Genomic DNA, 19,976 nt, shown 5'->3' on the forward strand with positions numbered 1-19,976 from the left:
GAAAATATTTCCTTCTCTTTTTTTCTCAAAGAATTTGAGAAGTATCGTTATTTCCTTTTACATGTACCATAGCATTCATCAAATTCATCATTGGTGAAGCCACCGGGCCTAGGCTTTTCTTTGCGGAAAAATCTTCATTACTGATTCAGCTTTTTTACGTGTTGTAGGTTTATTCAGATTTTTTGGATAGTTTCTGTAATTTATGACTCTCTAGAAATTTGCCCATTTCATCTATGTTGTTTAATTTCATAGCATAAAGGTGTTCATTACATTCCTTTGTGATTCTCCAAAGAATTCCCATAGGAATCCCTTTAATTTCTGTTAAATTGGTAGTGATTTCCAATGCATTTCAGTAATTTGTGTCTTTTTTCTTGGTCAATTTTGTTGAGCTCTTCAAAAACCATAGTTAATTCCTTTTTTGTTTTTGTTTTTTTAAAAATTTTATTTTATTTATTTATTTTTGGCTATGTTGGGTCTTCGTTTCTGTGCGAGGGTTTTCTCTAGTTGCGGCGAGCAGGGGCCACTCTTCATCGTGGTGCGCGGGCCTCTCACTGTCGTGGCCTCTCTTGTTGCGGAGCACAGGCTCCAGACGAGCAGGCTCAGTAGTTGTGGCTCACGGGCCTAGTTGCTCCGTGGCATGTTGGATCTTCCCAGACCAGGGCTCGAACCCGTGCCCCCTGAATTGGCAGGCAGATTCTCAACCACTGTGCCACCAGGGAAGCCCTGTTTTGTTTTTTAAAAATTAATACAATCTAACAATCTCTATAGATTTTCTCTGTGTAATTTGAAGCTGCGTTATTACATGTTTAAATGTTGAGGATTGGTATGTTCTCTTGATTAATTTATTATTATAAAATGACATTTATCCCTGGTAATATTCTTTGCTCTAAAATCTAATTTGTCTAATATTAATATAGGGTAATCCATATTTCTTTTAATTGATATTAATGTGTTATCTTTTCCATACTTTTCATTAAACCTCTTTGTGTTTTTAAATTTAAAATGGGTTTCTTGTAGGCAGCATATAGCTGGGTTTTGCCTTTTAAAAAAAACCCAAAATGCCTTTTAATTGGGGCATTTTTACTATTTACATTTAATATGATCATTGACTTGGTTGGTTTACATCTATCAGCTTGTTACTTATTTTCTATTTGTCCCATCTGTTCTTTGTTCCATTTTCCCTCTTTTTCTGTATTCTTTTGGATGAAATGGCTATTTTTCTGGTCCCATTTTCTCTCTTCTGTTGGCTTATTAGCTATAACCCTTTGTTTTGTGGTTTTAGGGCTTACGGTATACATACTTATTACAATATCCTTTCAATTCATATACTACTATTCATATAGTATACTATAAAAACACTACAGTCATACACTTCTATTTTTCCTCTCCTAACCTTTGTGCTGCTGTTGTCACATATTTCACTTTAACATATATTGCAAACCCTATACTGTATTGCTATTGTTTCAATGGTCAATTATATTTAAAGGTATTTAAACAACAAGAAAATATCTTATATATTTATCCATGAAGTTACCATTTCTGGTGTTCCTCATTCCTTTATATACATTTCTATTATATATCTCTGTCTGATCCTTATTCTTCTGCTTGAAGGACTTCCTTTAACATTTGTTATAGTGCAAGTCTTCTAGTGAAGAGATCTTTTAGTAGTTGTATGCTTGAAAACTCTTTATTTTGCCTTCATTTTTGAAAGAAATATGAATGAGTATGAATTCTATATTGATATTTTTTCTTTAAGTACTTGCACTGTTTCCAATGAAAAATCTGGGGTCATCTTTACCTTTACTCCTCAGTTATGTGCTGAGTTTGTTTTCTCTGGATGCTGTAAGATTTTCTATTTGTTATTAGTTTTAAAGAACTTAATTTTAATGTGCTTTGGTATACTATTCATGTTTCTTGTGCTTGGAAGTTCAGTGAGATTCCTCAATATGTGGGTTTATGGTTTTCAACAAATTTGGACAATTGATCAACCATTATTTCTTCAAATATTTTTGTGCTTTCCCCCTCTCCTCTCCTGCAGGGACTTAAATTACCTGTGTATTAGGTAACTTCAAGTTGTCCACAGTTCACTTTGATCCTTTCAGTTTTTGCTCTAAAAAATTTTTAATGTAATACAGTGTTCACTTCTAGGGCTAACTGTTCTCCACTACTGAGGTCAGACATTTCTGCATACTCAACACAATGTCCCATGAAACTTGATGTTTTCAGACTCACTGAAAAAAACAGACACTATTCTCAGGTACTATTACCTCTAATCCTTTTGGGTGGTTCTTTTCCCAGCATTGGGTAGATTCCTCCATTCACTCACTGATCAAACTCAGCTGAACACTTGAGAGGGATCCTCTGTGGATCTTTGAGTTCTCTCTTTGCTCAGTTCTCTCCTTTCCAGTATTCTGTTCTGTGAACTCTAGCCTTCTGTCTCCCTGAATTCAGCTCCATCTCCCTAACTCTGGAAGTCTGTAGGTTCCATCTGTGTTCCTTCCGCTATGCTGTGTGCAGGAAATTCTCTTAAAGAGAGGTAGGCAAGGGCAATTTTAGGGTTCAACTCATTTGTTTACCTTCTTTTAGTAATTACTGTCCTCAGTTGCCTGATACCCAGTGTTACTCAAACAGTTATATCATGTATTTGTCCATTTTTTTTTTGTTTTGTTGGGAACTGAGGTGGGAAAGAAAGTGCAACCCCTTTTACTCAATCCTGGCTGTAAATGGTAAATCCTTCCTCGTTTACCTCATTTTCATTTAGGGACTGAAACTTCAGTTTGCTATTCCTAAGTTTTTAAAATAATTTTTTACTAATCTTATTCAAGAAGAAAATTTTTTAAAATATAAAAGTTCATCACACTAAATATATTTTAAAATATTAACCTTACTAAAATTGTTAAAACCAAGAGAAATCCCAGTAACCAGTTAAAAAACTTAACATCAGTTTAAATATCTTGACATATACTCTGTGCATGTGTGAATTTAAAAGTCATAATACATTGGAGTAAAAAACCTAAATCTATTCAGTTTTCTTTGGAAGATATGAAAAAATGGCTAAAATGATAGAAACTACAGCAAACATTGCAGTTTTAATTATGTTTTAATTCAACATACTTAGAATTTTTAACACTATCCCTCCATAAGTCAAAAATATAGCAAATTACATCCATAAAAATTCAAAAGTTCTGAAACAGTGTACATGATAACACAATACGCACTAAAACATACTTCATTGATGAAATAATACCATACTAAAGGAGACAAGATTAGACACACTGAAATCATAAATCACTATATTTCAACAAATGGTTTTTAATACCAAAATAATAAAGATGTCAACATGGAGATACTGGAAAAGTTCTACAGGTAGAAAAAGGAAGCTAGTGATATTTTGTTTAGGAATTTAATGTATGCACAATAGCCAGACAAAGCACAAAACAACAAATCAATTAAAGTGTGCATGCATTGCACATGCTAAAATCTACCTGAGTTATATGAACATAAGGCTTTATCTGGAAAAAAAATGTTAAAGTGTCAAAACTACATTTAAAAATCTTTATATGCAAAAGGGATATTAAAATCTAATTTCTGCTCTACATTACAGACTGTCGTTTAACATTTGCAGTTAAAAGTTTAAAAGACCATACTAATTCAGAATAAAATAACGAAGGAAGATACATCATACCTAAATTAGTAAAAATTCAAATTATAAATATGTTAGTAGAGACTTTGATTAAATGAAACAATTAGAGGCTAAGAGAGAAGTATAAATTAGAGAAGGTACATAAAATCAAACAATAATAGGCCTGCCCTGCATACTAATGGTTATCAATTCTATTTTATATTATGGGGCCACATAACATACCATGAAATGTAAGAGATAATTGTTACACACAGAAATTTGGTATACAAGAAGCAACTAATGAACTTAAATTGAAGGGATCTTAGAAAAACATTATTAATTTTGGAATTCCTGATTTTGGAAAGAGTATATTTTAAAATTGATTTCTTTATGGAAGAGGAAAACTTTGAAAATTCATAAAGAACAAGTTATTTTGATGTTCTCACTCAGTAAAAAATATAAATGTAGAAATCATCACAGGTAAGTTAGCAGAATACAAATTAGTTAGATTCTTCTATTTCTAAATATTTACTAAGTTTCAAAAGGTAGCACAATATTAACAAATTGTTTTTACATTTAAAGATAAGTAAATTATCATCTGAATATACATTAGAAATTTAAAGGAATGTATGAATTATCAGGCCACAAAAATACTAAGTAGTGAAAAGATGCCATAATACCTGGAAAAAAGTAAATATTTACCCTGACACATATAAGTTGTTAGCCAAAAGACAATAAATCACAGGAAAATGAAACAACAGGTTCACTGGTTATTATAGAAGCTTAGTTTCTAATGTTTAATTAAATTTTTTTTTACGTTTGAATGACTTGATACTAAACTTAACAAACAGAGAAGTAGTACATTAGGCCTTATTATACGTGATTGATCTGTCCCATTGGTAATCTATACATTGCTGGAATTATATAGATTATTTTGGGGAAAAGTAAAACTTTATTCTGGCCACTATATAGGAATTTCATAAGAGCATAAGTATAAAATTGTAGAAATTAGAAAATAGTAGAGTTAAATAATTTGTGTTGTAACATTTTATCAAGGGCATATTTTCATAAATTAACAATACACTGAATCAACTAGATTAAACTAGGATTTTTAAAAAATCAACACAAATTCTAATTCATTTGAGCAATACTTACTATTACTCTAATTACCAGGTTTCAAACTTACTTTACAACATTTTCATTTAAAATAGATTGACTATATTCATCACAAATTTTTAAAATCTATTGATAATCTTCTCTGAGTTTCCTTCCATTACTTTCATATAGAACTTGGTTAAATACTCACTCATGTCTTTCTAGTCCTTTAACATTTTAACTTTTTAAATTTTGTTAATTCTGAAATTAATTTTGGTATATGGTATATAAAGGCAGTGGTGTGCTGGTAGAGGTTTAACAACTGTCTCTCTGGGGGGAAAAAAAGCCTTGACTTGTAACACTTGCCTATTTCCGTAATGTAAATACTCCCATATAGCCAATTTCAAGCTACCAAAGTCACTGTATGGGAAGGGAAGAGATACATATACAATTGGCTCTATCTCCAGCATACCATCGGAAAAGAATTGTTTACCATACTGAAATTAAAATATAATCAGAAGAAATGATCTTAGAGGAAGCTACTAAGGTAAACTGAAAGTAAAAAGACTGATGATGCTTCGAGATGTCAAAATCTCTTCTTATACCACAAAGTAAAAGAAAACTCTGAGAGTAACAATAGTTAAGAGCCTCATCATCCAAAAATAAAGACAATGAAAATAAGAAAAGAAGAGATAAAGTTACAACAACCTTTCTAAACAAGAAAAAAAAGCAGAAGATGAAGTGATATTTTAAAAATTACACAATCAACAGATCACTTGTAAATAACTGATACTGTAAAACTGTCATACAAAGAGGTAATCACGAGGCATGCAGCAAAAAATCGTAGGAAAAAGCATGATAGTGGTGTGTTATATAGTTAATAAATAAAAATAACGTTACTTTAAAAAAGATTTAATTGCTATAATGTATATAATTTTAAATTGTAGTATCAATTGTTATATAATATTTCCTTAAAAACACTGAACATAATTGTAAATCTAAGTAAATATCTATATCAAAAAAGTATTTTACATGCTGATACAATTAACATTTTGAGTAGCTTTAAAATTCTCTGTAGACATCTTTGTATCATGTCAAATAATTTTTATTAAATATTTAGAATAATAACATTCATACTTATAATGATTTATCCATATATGCAAATTCATATTAATATAACATATCCAAACCCTGGAATTTAGAATGGGTATATATTTAGTAAAGAAAATATTTTTGTAGTGTTCTCCCTTCTTCATGTCATTCTGCTGTTTGTGTTCATCAAAGATAACTCTGAATCATGCAACTTTGTTCTTGGGAACAGTGTCCACATGTAACAATGTGCCCTCAGTAAAACTCAGAGTATGCGCCACATTAATAATATATAATGCCTTTTTTGCCAAGAACACTACGGTAAAAGTATAATTTCATATCCTTCTTACATCTTGAATGATCTAGACACTATGGTTTAATGACATATTTAACTGATCTAAGTTTACTATGCCCTTCTCTATTTCAAAGGTATTATCTGAGGATTTTCTGTAAAGTACTCTGTTGTTAAGCTGACCTCCAAAATGGTTTTTTGAGTCACTTTTATCATTATATCAATTTTAAACTCAGAGGTAGTCTCATGTGATTTTCTTTTTTTATCACTATTAGTCTAATAAATATGCCCTTGGGAAGAAAGGAACATAAAATGAAATAATCAGTCCAACTACCAAGAAGTATAAGGTTTAATTCAGCAGTGTAAGTTTTCACTGCCAGAATTTAGAATAAGACATTTTAATGAGTTTAAGATTTACAATCAAAGGATTATACTATTAAAACTGTAAAAAGGGCATCACTATAATCAATATAGAATTAAAGACACTAAAGTTTTCAAACTGTAGCTCTTTCTCCACAAATATTGTAAAGTACCTAATATTTTAAAATCACCTTAGAGAGTGAATACGAGTGTTTTCTGTCAAGGATATAGTTCTTTCGTCTTTCTAAAATTAAAATTTCTGTTCACTATTTTAAAAATCACAATATATAAAAAGTTTTCAAGTAAGGAAATAGGTTAATTGTTAGAATATTTCAAGATATTAATTAAAGCTTACATTTTTATTGCAGACATTTTAATAATAAATAGACAGATAGAGGAAAGCCGTTTCCCCCTTTCTTCATTGCAGTTTGCTGCTTTCCCTAATATCTACTACATTTAACTTCCTCCAATTCCAAAATATATGAATCTTCATTTATAAGCAAGATAGACATTTGTCTATATGCTACAATGAAGGGAAATCTCTCCCCTCAAAGCACTTTTTTTTTTCACGTTGAAGCACATCAAGGAAAAGTAATAAATCATGTTAAGATGTTATTGTGTTATTTCTTTCATTCTTCTACCCTCAGATTCTATTTAAATATTAAAATCTCCTAATCCTCAGCCTGGCACACAATGATTTCTGCAATAATTCTCATCATATTATTTACATTTTATGTCTTTACCCTTCCAAACTTACTGTTTACTTCTCTCACCTCCATTTACTGAAATTCTACTTATTCTTTACCCTGCTAAAGGACAAGACTTGGCAGAATCTGTAAGAAAACAATGGTTAAAGGGCCTTGTAAATAATAGGAACCCAGGCTCTAGGACCTCTCCAGAGTCCAGTGATATTTTAGGATTCCAGGATAGTAGCTACATGATGCACCTGGGAAGGTGGGATGCTAAGTACCACAGCAACCAGCATTAGTAAAAACTGCCATGGGTAGACCTGGCTTCAAGTAACCATTGCACACTGGGACATATCAGTGAAGCTCAATAAGGAATAAAAATTAGTGGGTCTTTCCTGAACGTTGTCCCTTTTTAGGGTTTTCTAAGCCTAGGGTTTTTTTAGAGGTTTTCTAGAACCTCTCTTGAGTGTTGGGAATAGGTAAGGAGAAGGAATAAGACAGATATTTGACTAGGAAAATGGGTACCTAAGAGTCAGATTAAATATAATTTTTTAAATTGTATTTCATATACATGTTTGTAAATAAGGGTTCTGCTTGCTACCTAAGTATAATGAATCTTTGGATCAATCACAATATCAAACACCATAAACATAACAGGCAACTAAATATTTGTTGCTGTCATTAAAATAATGTAGATTTCAAAAGAAAGCAAGAAAGGAGAAAAAAAGACAAACCAAAAATAAATGATGTGTAAAATATTAAGCAAAATTTATAAGAAATTACATTAAATGTAAATGTAAAATTATCCCAATAAAAGATAAATCTTGTCAGAATGGATTTAAGAAGAGAAACTCTACGTTGTTTTCAATAGACAAATCTTAAATATAAGGACACAAAGAGGTGGAAGATAAAAGGATAGGATTGAGAAAGATATACCATACAAAAACAAGTAACAACGACAACAAAAAAAGCAGCTGCAGCAAACATCAAACAAAGCAGGTCTTAAGGAAGAAGTATTCCTAGATAGAGAGACACTATGTAATGACAAAATTATCAGTCTATTAGGAAAAGTATATAACAATTCTGGATTTGTATGTATGTACCTAATAACAAAACTTCAAAATATATAAAGCAAACAGTGACAAAATTAAAAGGAGAAAAGTCTACAATCACACATGGAGATTTTAACATACCTCTCTCAATAACTGATGGAGTAATCAGATGAAAAATTAGAAAAAACAACCCAGAAAATTGGAAAAACAAAGTTAATAAACCTGATAAGCTTGATATATGTTGAACATGTACCACATGGTGACAAAATAAACATTCTTTTCAAGAACATTTATCAAAATTGATTACATGTAGCACCATAAAGCAAACAACTAATTTTACAGATTCCAATTATTTAAAGTATGTACTCTGACAAGACGGCAATTATGCTCAATATCGATATTTTTAAAAATCCCTAGAGTTTGGAAATTTAACAATACACTCCTAAATAGTCCACAGGTAAATGAAAGTACAATAACATTATCACACCACATTAAAAATTATCTATGTATCCTTCTGAAATGAGGAGAAACAAACAAATTAAAGAAAGGAAAGGAGAGAAATAACAAGAATAAGAAGAAAAATTAATGGAAAAGAAAACAAACATACAGCCTAGAAGTAAACAAAACAAAAAGTTTACTGTTTGAAAGACTAGTAAAATCGATAGCTCATCAGCAAGTCTGACCAAGAACAAAAAAAGGAGAAGGAACAAATTACCAATATAAGGGAAAAGAGGACATGACTACACATTAAATAGACATTAAATAGATAATAAGATGCTATTAGGAACAATTTAGTGCAAATAAATTTAAAAATTGGAGAAATATTCAAATTCCAAGAAAAATCCAACTTAACAAAGCTGACACAAGAAAACAAAATTTTGAATAGTTCTAAATCTAGTAGAGAAATTGGAATTGGAGTTGGAATTCAACACCTACACACAGAGAAATTGCCAACCCTGGAAACATACATGGTGAATACTTCTAACCACGTACAGAAAAAAGAATACCAATAATGTACATATTCTGTCAAACAACAGAAAATGAGGATATACTTCCAAACACTTTATGAGGCCAGAAAAACACTGAAGTCAAAGCTTGACAAGGACATTACAAAAAAAGAAAATAAAAGACATCAAATAAAAAAGAAGTAAAATTTCCTAATACTTTTATGAGCACAGCAGCATAACACTGATAACAAAAGCAAATAAGATGTTACAAAAAGAAAAAGAGAAAAGACAATCCTTCTCCCTCACTCTATCTCTCATGAATACAGTTGCAAAATTTCTACACATATTAACAAATTGAATCCAGAGATACATAAAATGATAATGCATCATGAGATAGCTGGGCTTAATAAAGGAGGGCAAGATAACTTTAACATTTAAAATCAATACAATTTACTACATTAGTAGAATAAAAGAGAAATATCATATGGTTATATCCATGTGTACAGAAAAAAACTAACACAACTCAAATACATTCATGATTTAAAATTTTCACCAATCTAGGAATAAAATAGAACTTCCTGAATCTCACAAAGTGCACAAAAATCTAACAAAAAATATCAAAATATAATGGGGAAATATTTAAAGCTTTTCCCAAGGAAAGGGAAACCAAACATAGATGCCAACTTTTACTCAACAATGTCACTTCCACACAGTATTTTATTACAGGACCTAGCCAAAGCATTAAGAAAGAAAAAAAAAGCAAGCTATAACAATTTGAAAGAAAGAAAAAAAATTGTCATTATTCACAAATGACATATATTGTCAAATCAAAATTCAAAATAATATATGGAAAAGTTATTAGGCGTCTCTTAATAATAATAAATAATAAATTTTATTTCTGTATACCAGCATCGATCCATGGGATTAAGAATGAGTTTTGATCTCTACCTCACACAAAATAAAAAATTAATTCCAGATGAACTGTAGATTTAATGAGAAGAGCAAAGCGCTATGCTAGAAGAAAGCATAGAAACATATCATTATGATCTCAAAGAAAAGATTTTTTTATACAGATCATGCCATAAAGAGCACTAACCTTGAAGAAAAATTTGAAAACTAAAATACATTAACATTTAAAACTTTTGTTGATCAAAAGATCCCATTACAGAGTGGAAGGCCAGCCATAGAGTAGAATACATTTTCAATACATGTATCCTATAACTAATTCAAATCTATACTTTCGAAAACACTCATAAATCAATAAAAAAATAAAGAACCAAAATAAAAAAAAAAACAAAGAAAAATGGGCAAGACATTTGACTAGGCTCTTCATAAAGGGGGATAGCTAAATGACCAGTTAACCTAAGAAAAGGTTATTAGAGAAATGTAAATTAAAGCCACAATGAGGTAATACTGCACACCCACCTGAATGGGTGGGTGAAAACAACTAAAAATACCAAATATAAAGTAAGATATAAGGAAACTCAAACCCTCATTCACTGCTGTAGGAAGTATAAATCTGGACAGTTTGGGAAAACTTTGACAATATCTACTGTAATTGAATATATGTATGGTCTATTACCTATCTATTCTATTACTAGGTATATCCATAGCAAAAATGAACACATATGATTACCAAAAGGCATGTATAAGAATGTTAACATAAGCACTTTTAGGAACAGCCAAAATCTGAAAGCAAACTATCCATCAACTGTAGATTTTTTTAAATTAATTAAATAATTTAATTCCAAAAAATCAGACTTTAAAGCCAAGATAAGCAACCCCTTTGTATAGTTATTACCTCTGATCAATTCATAAGAAATTACTTAGACAAATAGCTTTCATAACCAACCTAAAAATAGGATATATTGGTGTATATTTATAGAAAGAAATTGTATATGGCAAAGAAAATAAATTTCAGTTATATGCAACAACACTGATAAATCTTACAAAACAGTGGTAAGAAAAAAGTCACATGTAAAAGAGAAATATATTGTGTAATCTCATTTCTACAAAATTCATATATGTGTGCATATTCCATTTATATGAAGTTAAAAATAAGCGAAAATATTCTATGGTATTTGTTATCTTGACGGGGGAATAATTACTGGAAGAGAGCAAGAGAGAGGCTGGAAGGATGTTGGTGATGTATTATTTCTTGATGTGGGTGCTAGTTACATGGTATGGTTACTTGGTCAAAATTTACCCATGAGAATATTTACGATTTATACATATTTCTATATGAATTCTATACTTCTGTAAAAAGTTTACTTAAAAATGTAGAGTTCTGCCTCTGAGAATGATAGAATAGCTTATATCAGACTAACTCTCCTGCCAGTAATAATTCTAAATTCTGGAAAAATATTTTAATAAAAAAACTGTTTAAAGATACCAGAGAACAAACAAATTCAGGCAGAAATTGGTAATATGACCTTTGAAATAAGAAAAGCACCTATTTAACCAGTTTTCCCCTAAGGGCCTTCCCAATTTGGTTCACTGCAGAGGAATTACTGCTCAGGAAAAAACCTCAGTCTTACAAGGCTAAGCCAAAGGTCAGAATTCAGAGTTGTGAGAGCAGACAGAATTGTGGGGGAAATCCTGGAAAGGGGGAGCCAGACAAGGAGGAGACCCAAAATTTACACTCAGTGGTCCCAAAAATCCTTACCTAAATTACAAATTGCAGAGAGAAAAACAAGAAGAAACTCAGCAGAAAGCCACAGCTAAAAGACTAAAAGAGCTGCAAGAAAATTTCAGCAACTTCCTGATGTACAGGATACAGAGTTTGGAGATTAAATCCCATTAATTATAGGCTTTGGCCAATATCTTGAACTTTGCCTACAGTTCAAAATTTAGACATAAGAACCACAAACTAGACTAAGGACTATACCTTAGAACTATGCAAAGAACCAAAATAGAATGAAAATAAAAACTTAACACATCTTTCATTGGTTTAGTATGTCTGCTGAAATGACATGCGGTAATTCTTCAAAATCCAGAGTCTCTAAAATGTATTAAATACAATGTCCAGTACACAAAAACATTAGTAGATATATAAAACATACAGAATGTGACCCCTAATCAAAGGAAAAAAGAGAAATTTTAGTAAGCCCACAGAAGACTAAGATGTTGGAATTAGCAGACTTTAAAATAAACTATAGATATATTAAAGAATTTACAGGATTATATATATGGATATAAATATATATCATTAATGTATTATATTTATACACATATATTTATATCTACATATGCATAGATATAATCTAATCCTATAAATTCTTTAATATATCTACATATACCTACACATATTTGTTTGTATACACATACACACATACAATAGAACAAGGGGAATTTCAGGAAGGATATAGAAACTTCTAAGAATACCAAATATAAAGCTTGAAATGAAAATTACAGTATATTTAATAAGACAATTCATAGTATAGTTTTTGTAGAAAATTGGACACGGTAGAAGAAACTATCAGTCAACTTGAAGATAAGTAAATAAAAATAATCAAGACTGAGGAAGAGAGAAAAAAAGATTAAAATAAAAAACAACACAGACTCAATAACCTGTGGGAAAATGTCAAGAGGTCTTTGTACATGTAACTGCCATCCAAGAAGGATAGAGGTGAGACAACTGGGTAGAGGAAATGAAAGAAATATTGGCCCAAATCCCCCAAAATAGTTGAAATCTTGAGAAACTTTAATTATGAAATCATGTCTCTTTTATCTTACACCTTTCAATAGTATCATTTTAGTTTAATCTCAATGATTTGTTTCCATTCACTTTTCTTTGAAGACTTGTGGTCATGAGGGTGAATAAAAGTATAGTAGATACAATGTTTTCTATTTTAAAAAGTGAAAGGGGTGATATATTATACTTCGCCAAGTAGAGAATTATTATTTGAGATGTCAAAGAGATGAATCTGGTTAATATGAGAGAAAAAAATGAATGAAGGATCAAATTAAAGAAAACTGATTGGATCGTTATAATTCAAATTGTGATGATAATTGTTAATAAGATACCAAGGAATAAACATATTTGTAAAGGAAGATTTTTGCCTTAAGACACTATATAACTTTAACTGAATAACAGTAAAGTATACAACAATAAAAATGTAAATATCAAAATACACTTTTCAGAACAATCTTTTTAAGTTTCAGGAAAGTAATGAATAAAGTTTCTCATCAATGAATCAAAAATAAAATTATGTGAATATGTGAGATATTTTGCCAACCTCACTTCTCTATTGATACATTTTAATTATTGAACTCATAGCTTTAGTCTTGCATACATTTTCAAAAATGCTTAATCAATCACTCTTTGAAATATGCACCGCTCTTCTCATCCTTTGGTAATGTCAAAACAACAATGCCTGTGAAGGGAGTGGGCAAGAGCAGCCTGAAGAAAAATTGTTGGAGGAAATGTTAATTCCTCATCATCAAAATTTTATTTCTCATAGCCTAATTTCTTTCAAACTTTTGAACAATGAGCATGTGATCATTACTAGATTTTTTAATACATACAACCTTCTTATTTTTCCACATGCAGGAATACTGGTATAAGAGGTCATCTATTTCAAATACTTTTACCAATATCTTTATTTGGAAATCATTTAAAGTTTATAATCAAAGTTGTCTGGACTCTGTCTAGAAAAGATTTTTTTCAGAATATTTAAACTACAAAATATGAAACAATTATTTTTAGAATGGTTTTTATATATTTCCTTATATGTTAGTAAATAAGTTACTAATATCTGTTTAATGAAGTATTGCTTTGAATCATTTGAATCTACAAATTTAAAATAGGAAATCATCATGGGAAGAACAGAATCCCAACACCAACAACATTACCATTTATTTATTCTGAATAACAGTAAATGTCCATGTACATTTAATAAGTTCATAGACTCAGAATGTTATTCATAAGCCTCAGAGATTGAATTACCAAAACATTATGTGAATGTAGGGAATAAATAAGGGGTTACTTTACATTTTTGATGGTTAACTGTTCATACATATATGTTCCATATATGATCTTTGACAGTTTAAACATACTTGTAAATAAATTTCATATAGACCTTTCCATGGAGAAAAACCCTAAAGGAGGTTCTTGTCATCAATAAACTTTTACAATAATTCATGTACTCACTTATTAATACCCTAACTTGAACTTGTCATTGATGAGCAATATATATCAATACTTAGCCAATGGTACTGTCTTTAACTTTCTGACTATTCCTGAGTGTTATTTCCTAATCTTCTTTTATCATATCATTTTTATCTATCTTTACGCCTACACATTGCTAATAAATTATGACAACATTTTAGATGTAAAGCACCAAATTCAGTCATATATTCAAATATTGAAAATTAATTTTATTAGAGGTTAGTTGATAGTGGCAAGACTCACACCGTACAACATGGAGCTATTATATTACCCAGGGGTAAATTTAATATTATTAATGATTAAGTGACAGAAGAGCCATTGTGAGGATGGAAAATATTAAAATCTGCAAAATTGATTAAATTAAACTAATTGCATGAAAATCCATGATTTATACAACTAACTAGAAAGTACTCTATTTTTGTGGTTCCTCACGTACAGTATTCTTAGCTAGGGCAGAAAAAAATAATGAAAATTATTGGTAGATTTAAGAATTTCAGATAATGAGAGTCATCAAACCTACTCCTTATTGCAATAACAACTGGAGTAAATAGAGAAGAGGCCAATCCTATACGAAAGGGCAATAGTAGCTAGCAATAATAGCCTATAAACCTAAACTATAAGAATTAGTAGAAAATGAATTATACTAGTAAACTTCATGTAGTAACCCATCATCCCACATTGTGATTTAGAGACAATGTACTGAATAGATTACAGTGCCCAGAAAGAGCAGACACTCTGAATTCAGTCCACATAAATTTCAGGGTAATGTAGATACAACAAAGGACGTTGTAATGGCAACTGCAAATAAGGGTGGGTAGGTGTTTACTCTGTGAGGAAGCTGAAAAAAGTGAGCGCTGTAAAATTAATGTTAAATTAATGCCCTCCAAGGGTAAGAGACTGTATCTAACGGAAATAAAATTCCAGTCATTAGAGACATTATTTTAAAAAGAAGTGAAGATAATTCTCTACGCTTTCCTATGACTAAATATCCCATAAGACCAATGCTTTGCTCTAATTCTCTATTCAACAAACAGCCTTCTGATGTAATTTAGCCCTCTATTCAGCAGAAAGGGTGTGATCCATTTAGACAAGAGTTATTTGTTATATGTCCAAGTATACTTTCCATGATTGATGCCATGATGACATGGCATTCATGCTTATAAATTTAAACTTCTGAAATTTGGTTAATCTCAATCAGTTCTCCATTACTTGACAAAAGTGTTGCTAAACCTGAAACATGATGGCTCCATGAAGATAAAATTATCCCATAAATACTATCCAAAGCAAAAAGCACTCCCTTCACCTTTCAATAAGATTCACCAGAAAAAAGCAAATAAATTTGAGCTGTAGGAGCATCAAACCAACAATGCCACTTTTCAATGTGGAAAACATTTCTGAGTTTCCTTTAAGATTCTCTGGATTGATCTGTTTTATAGTTTGGACTGTGCATAATTCAGAGTAAAATGCAAACACTGATAATAATAATAACAACAGCAACAACGACAATAACATCAGTTTACATTCCAGAGATTAACTCTTAGAACCATTCTGTGATGTAGGTACTATTATTTCCATTTCCTAAATGAGGAAAGTGAAACAGAGAGAGATGACGTACCTCAAGTCATACAACTCTTAAGTGAGAGGATTAATATTTACACTCAGGTTTGTCTGAGTAATGTTCATGGTCATGGTTTCAACCACTATGCTATACTTGTTATCCTACATATTCATAAAATACTTGGCATAATGACAGTGGAAATCATAATTTCAAATATCTACAGGTACATCACCAAATTCTACTACATTAGCTATCTCATTCCTATATTTTAGATTCTAAGAGGTAAAATTAAAACATAACTATGTTTTATTGTATGTCATACTGTGATGAGTGAATAATACATGTATACAGTTGAGTGTATAAAACAATTTAAAAGCTTCAATAATAGCTATGAAAATACTAACAGATGACTGTTAATACCCATAATGGTATCTTCAAATTCTGTGTCATATATATCATTCAAGATAATTCAATAAAGGTACAATAAATTTTACTGAAAACTTACTTTGCAACCTCCGTGTTGGGCTCTCTCCATGTAGTTGTCGTCGTGGCATATATGGAGAAGGGTGGGGAAGTGGCAATGAAGAAACATCGTGGGTCTGAAGTTTGTACCAATGTGGTTCATCATCTAATAAGGCTGTTTCTAATTCAATTAAAATCTACAAAGCCAAGAGACAAAGGACTGTCTTATGACAATAATACAGAAATTCTCTTGAATGGTTTCATTATAATAATGATAATTATAATAGTAATGCTATTAGGTCAAAAGCAAGGTTATGCTGCAGAATTGCCCATATGTTTGACAATAACTAAATAAGAGATAAGTATACATAACTTCTTATTGATTTAATGGCTTTGAATATCTAAGACATTTATTTTGTAGACCCTTGAACACCTATCTGCTAGAGGCTGTTAAATATGCCATTACATAAATAGCACTTACTACTAAAAGTCTGTAATAATAACTGGTATATATATGCCATTTTACAGTTTAAAAAACATTTTCATTTACATTCATTAATTTAACCTTTACAAACTCTGAAATGGAGAGATTGAAAACAAATTAGAAGTGCTTACTGTGTGTTAAGAACCATGTCATATGTTATCTTAATTCTCAGGAAAAAACTACTAGGTTGGTCTTATTATTCAACTTTTACAAATAAGGATACCAAGGCTGAAAAAGGTTAAAAAACTTGTTTAAGCCCACATCATTGGTTAGTGAAAGAGCCGTAATATAAGTCAAAGGCTGTCTTACTTAAAATTCTGTTTAACATATAATGCTGCTAAGAATTCAAAACAGGAAAGAAAAAAAAAAGAATGGATTTTCAATATGAACCATGTTATAATATGAATATCTAATAAATTTACATAGGAAATCAGTCCATAGAAATAAATGATTCTTTTTATTTTCTTTTAAAGTCATGTGCAAATATGATAGTGTCTGGTTTAAGTATATGAGAACTGCTATATAATGATAAATCACTATTTAGCTATGCGAGGTAAAAATGTAAAACAACTAAGGTACTCTTCATTCTTCCTAAATTTTCCCTAGTCATTTTCAAAATTATAAGCACTGTGTTCCAAATGGTCACACACACACACACACACACACACACACACACACACATTTCTCACTCTAACCCTGAAACACACACACACACACACACACACACACACACACACACATTTCTCACTCTAACCCTGAATCGCATACTACTATCATTCTCACTTGATTGAAGAGGAAACTAAAGGACAAATATATTAAATAACTTGCTCAAGGACCAAGGCCAGGAAGAAGTAGCGTCAGGAATGCAGAACCAGGCAGCTGGCGCTAATCTCTGCTCCTATAGCCATTATGTTACCCTTCTTTCCAACAGGTTTACCACTCTTTGATTCCTTAGCTAACAACATTCAGTTCAATATTTCTATGGATTGTTGCTTTTCCCATGGTATTACATTTAATTTACTCAGGAAAACCAACCACACTGAAAAAACTGAAAGCAGTTCTCCTAGTACATTAATAGCGGGAAAACTGCCTCTCATCCACCCCTCTCCAATTCATTCTCCACATTACAGCTAGAAATATTTTTCTCAAGTACAAATGCAATCAAGCCAGTCTCTTTAAAACCTGTCATTTGTTCCCATTATCTACAGGATAAAAACCCAAACTCTGAATATGATACATGAAGGGACATGATCAGGTGTCAGTTTAACCCTCAAGACTCATTTCTTACCACATTCCTTTCCCATTTCAATGCAGTTGTCCAAGACCCCCACAACTCTAATATTTTGTTATTCCCTCTGCAGGAACTTTACTTCCCCTGACTATGCTAAATTCCAGTTTCTCTATGGATCCTTCCATGGACCACTTCCCCTTCCCTGCACAGCAATTATGTATTCCTACTGCACTTTCCCTGAAAGAGCATCTGCCATACTAGTTATAATTGTTCACTCACTTGTGTGTATCCCAGTGGATTATAAATTCCTTGAAGAAAGTAATATAACTTATTGACCTTTGACACCTCAGTCCCTAGCATATTACAGATACAGTACAGGGCTGAAAAAAATGATCTATAAATAAATGATTTAATTACTAGTTGTACAATTGGTTCAGTAAACTGAAAGGAAATACATGTACTATAGAGGCATCAATAGTTTTTTCTTAAAACAGCAGCTAAATTCATTCTGTTAAATTATGTCTAGGTGTTTCAGTTATTCAAAATATAACATTTTACTGATAGTCATATAAACAAAAGTATTCAGGATGACATGAATAGTCTAAGCTTTAAAATAGTTCCAGATACCTCTCCTAAGAATTCACTTTCTTCCTCTCGAACTCGAGCTTGATCCCAAAGGGTAATCTCCAGCATTCGTTCCCGAAATTCTCTTCGGTGGACTGGAGAATAAATGAATGTTTGGTTCCATTTGGGTTCCAATGTTTTCTTTACTGTTTTAGTTCTTCTTTTGTTTTTATCACTATGAAAAAAATAAGAATATATGAGCTTACATAAATCTTCATTTTATCTTTTGCCCTAAAATTTATTAATTTAAAATTTCTCAGGAAAGAAGTGAAGTTTTCCCACAAATTTATCATACCTTAAATATACTGTAATCTTTAAAATTACTATTAAAATTTATAAGGTATATAATTATATCACCTTATAAGTATGACTTAATAATAGAACTATTTCAATAAATCTGAAAATTTTCCATGATAGATAATTAAAAACTTAACCTTTCTCAAATTCCAAATAAAACCAGACTGAAGAATCTTAACTCTAATTTTTTTTAACACATTGCCCTATTGGAAACCTTTAAATTGGAAATTAACCTGTTAGTTACATATAGTGTTACTTTTAGTATTTGTACATATGCAAATGCAAATAGTGTACTTAGTATTTGTAACCAATATACTATTCCTTAAACTAACAGAAGTCCCTTGTACAATAAGTCTAGTGAATTGTGATGTTCACAACTTTACATCCATATAGTTTAGCTAATAAGCAAGTGTAATTACATCTTATCAAGTTACTCACTTATGTATCATTAATACATACTTGCTCATTTGACATCTATCAAGTCTTTAAAAACATAGTAAAATTATTTCTGTGTGAGGTAGCTGCTATAATCTGGGCTGGAAATGCAAGCTGGCCATCCTGATAGAAGTTCCAACTCAGAAGCTTTCATACATTTTTTTGACTTCATATTTCTATCAAATGAATGCTTTTGATTATGCATTCCATTGTATACATATATATTTATACATATATTTATAAATTATATGTATTACTATATTGTTGTACTAATATATTCATTGGTAAATATACAAAAATAGGAAGTAAAGATAGGTGAAAATGAAAATTCAAATATTTCTTTATGAGCTCCAATGAATTGTTTCATACATTTCCTGGGTACATCCGTTCTTTCTGGAGATCACTACTCTAGCTTATTAGAGAGGGTCAATGTCTGAATAGGAATGAAGAAAATCATCTAGGACGGCAATGTTAAGCTATTAGAAGAGCTTATTTGAAGTGAGAAGTGCCACTGAACTCCAAGTGGAACCATATTAACTTCTACAAATTCTCTCAACACAGCACAATTC

At 30.9% G+C, this 19,976-nt stretch overlaps 1 protein-coding gene across 37 annotated transcripts in view; it reads right to left on the reverse strand.

Annotated features, from left to right (window-relative positions):
• RIMS2 (regulating synaptic membrane exocytosis 2) overlaps positions 1–19,976 on the reverse strand; it is a 566,717-nt gene that overhangs the window by 232,921 nt on the left and 313,820 nt on the right. For all 37 annotated transcript variants that reach the window (XM_024129941.3, XM_024129925.3, XM_024129931.3 and 34 more), the window contains 2 exons: positions 18,679–18,850; positions 16,380–16,533 (listed from right to left, as the gene is read on the reverse strand). In XM_024129941.3, coding sequence (XP_023985709.1) covers positions 16,380–16,533; positions 18,679–18,850 — 326 coding nt within the window. The remainder of the gene's footprint in view (positions 1–16,379; positions 16,534–18,678; positions 18,851–19,976) is intronic.

This window comes from Physeter macrocephalus, chromosome 15 (genome assembly GCF_002837175.3).
Source record: "Physeter macrocephalus isolate SW-GA chromosome 15, ASM283717v5, whole genome shotgun sequence".
NCBI classification, from domain to species: domain Eukaryota; kingdom Metazoa; phylum Chordata; class Mammalia; order Artiodactyla; family Physeteridae; genus Physeter; species Physeter macrocephalus.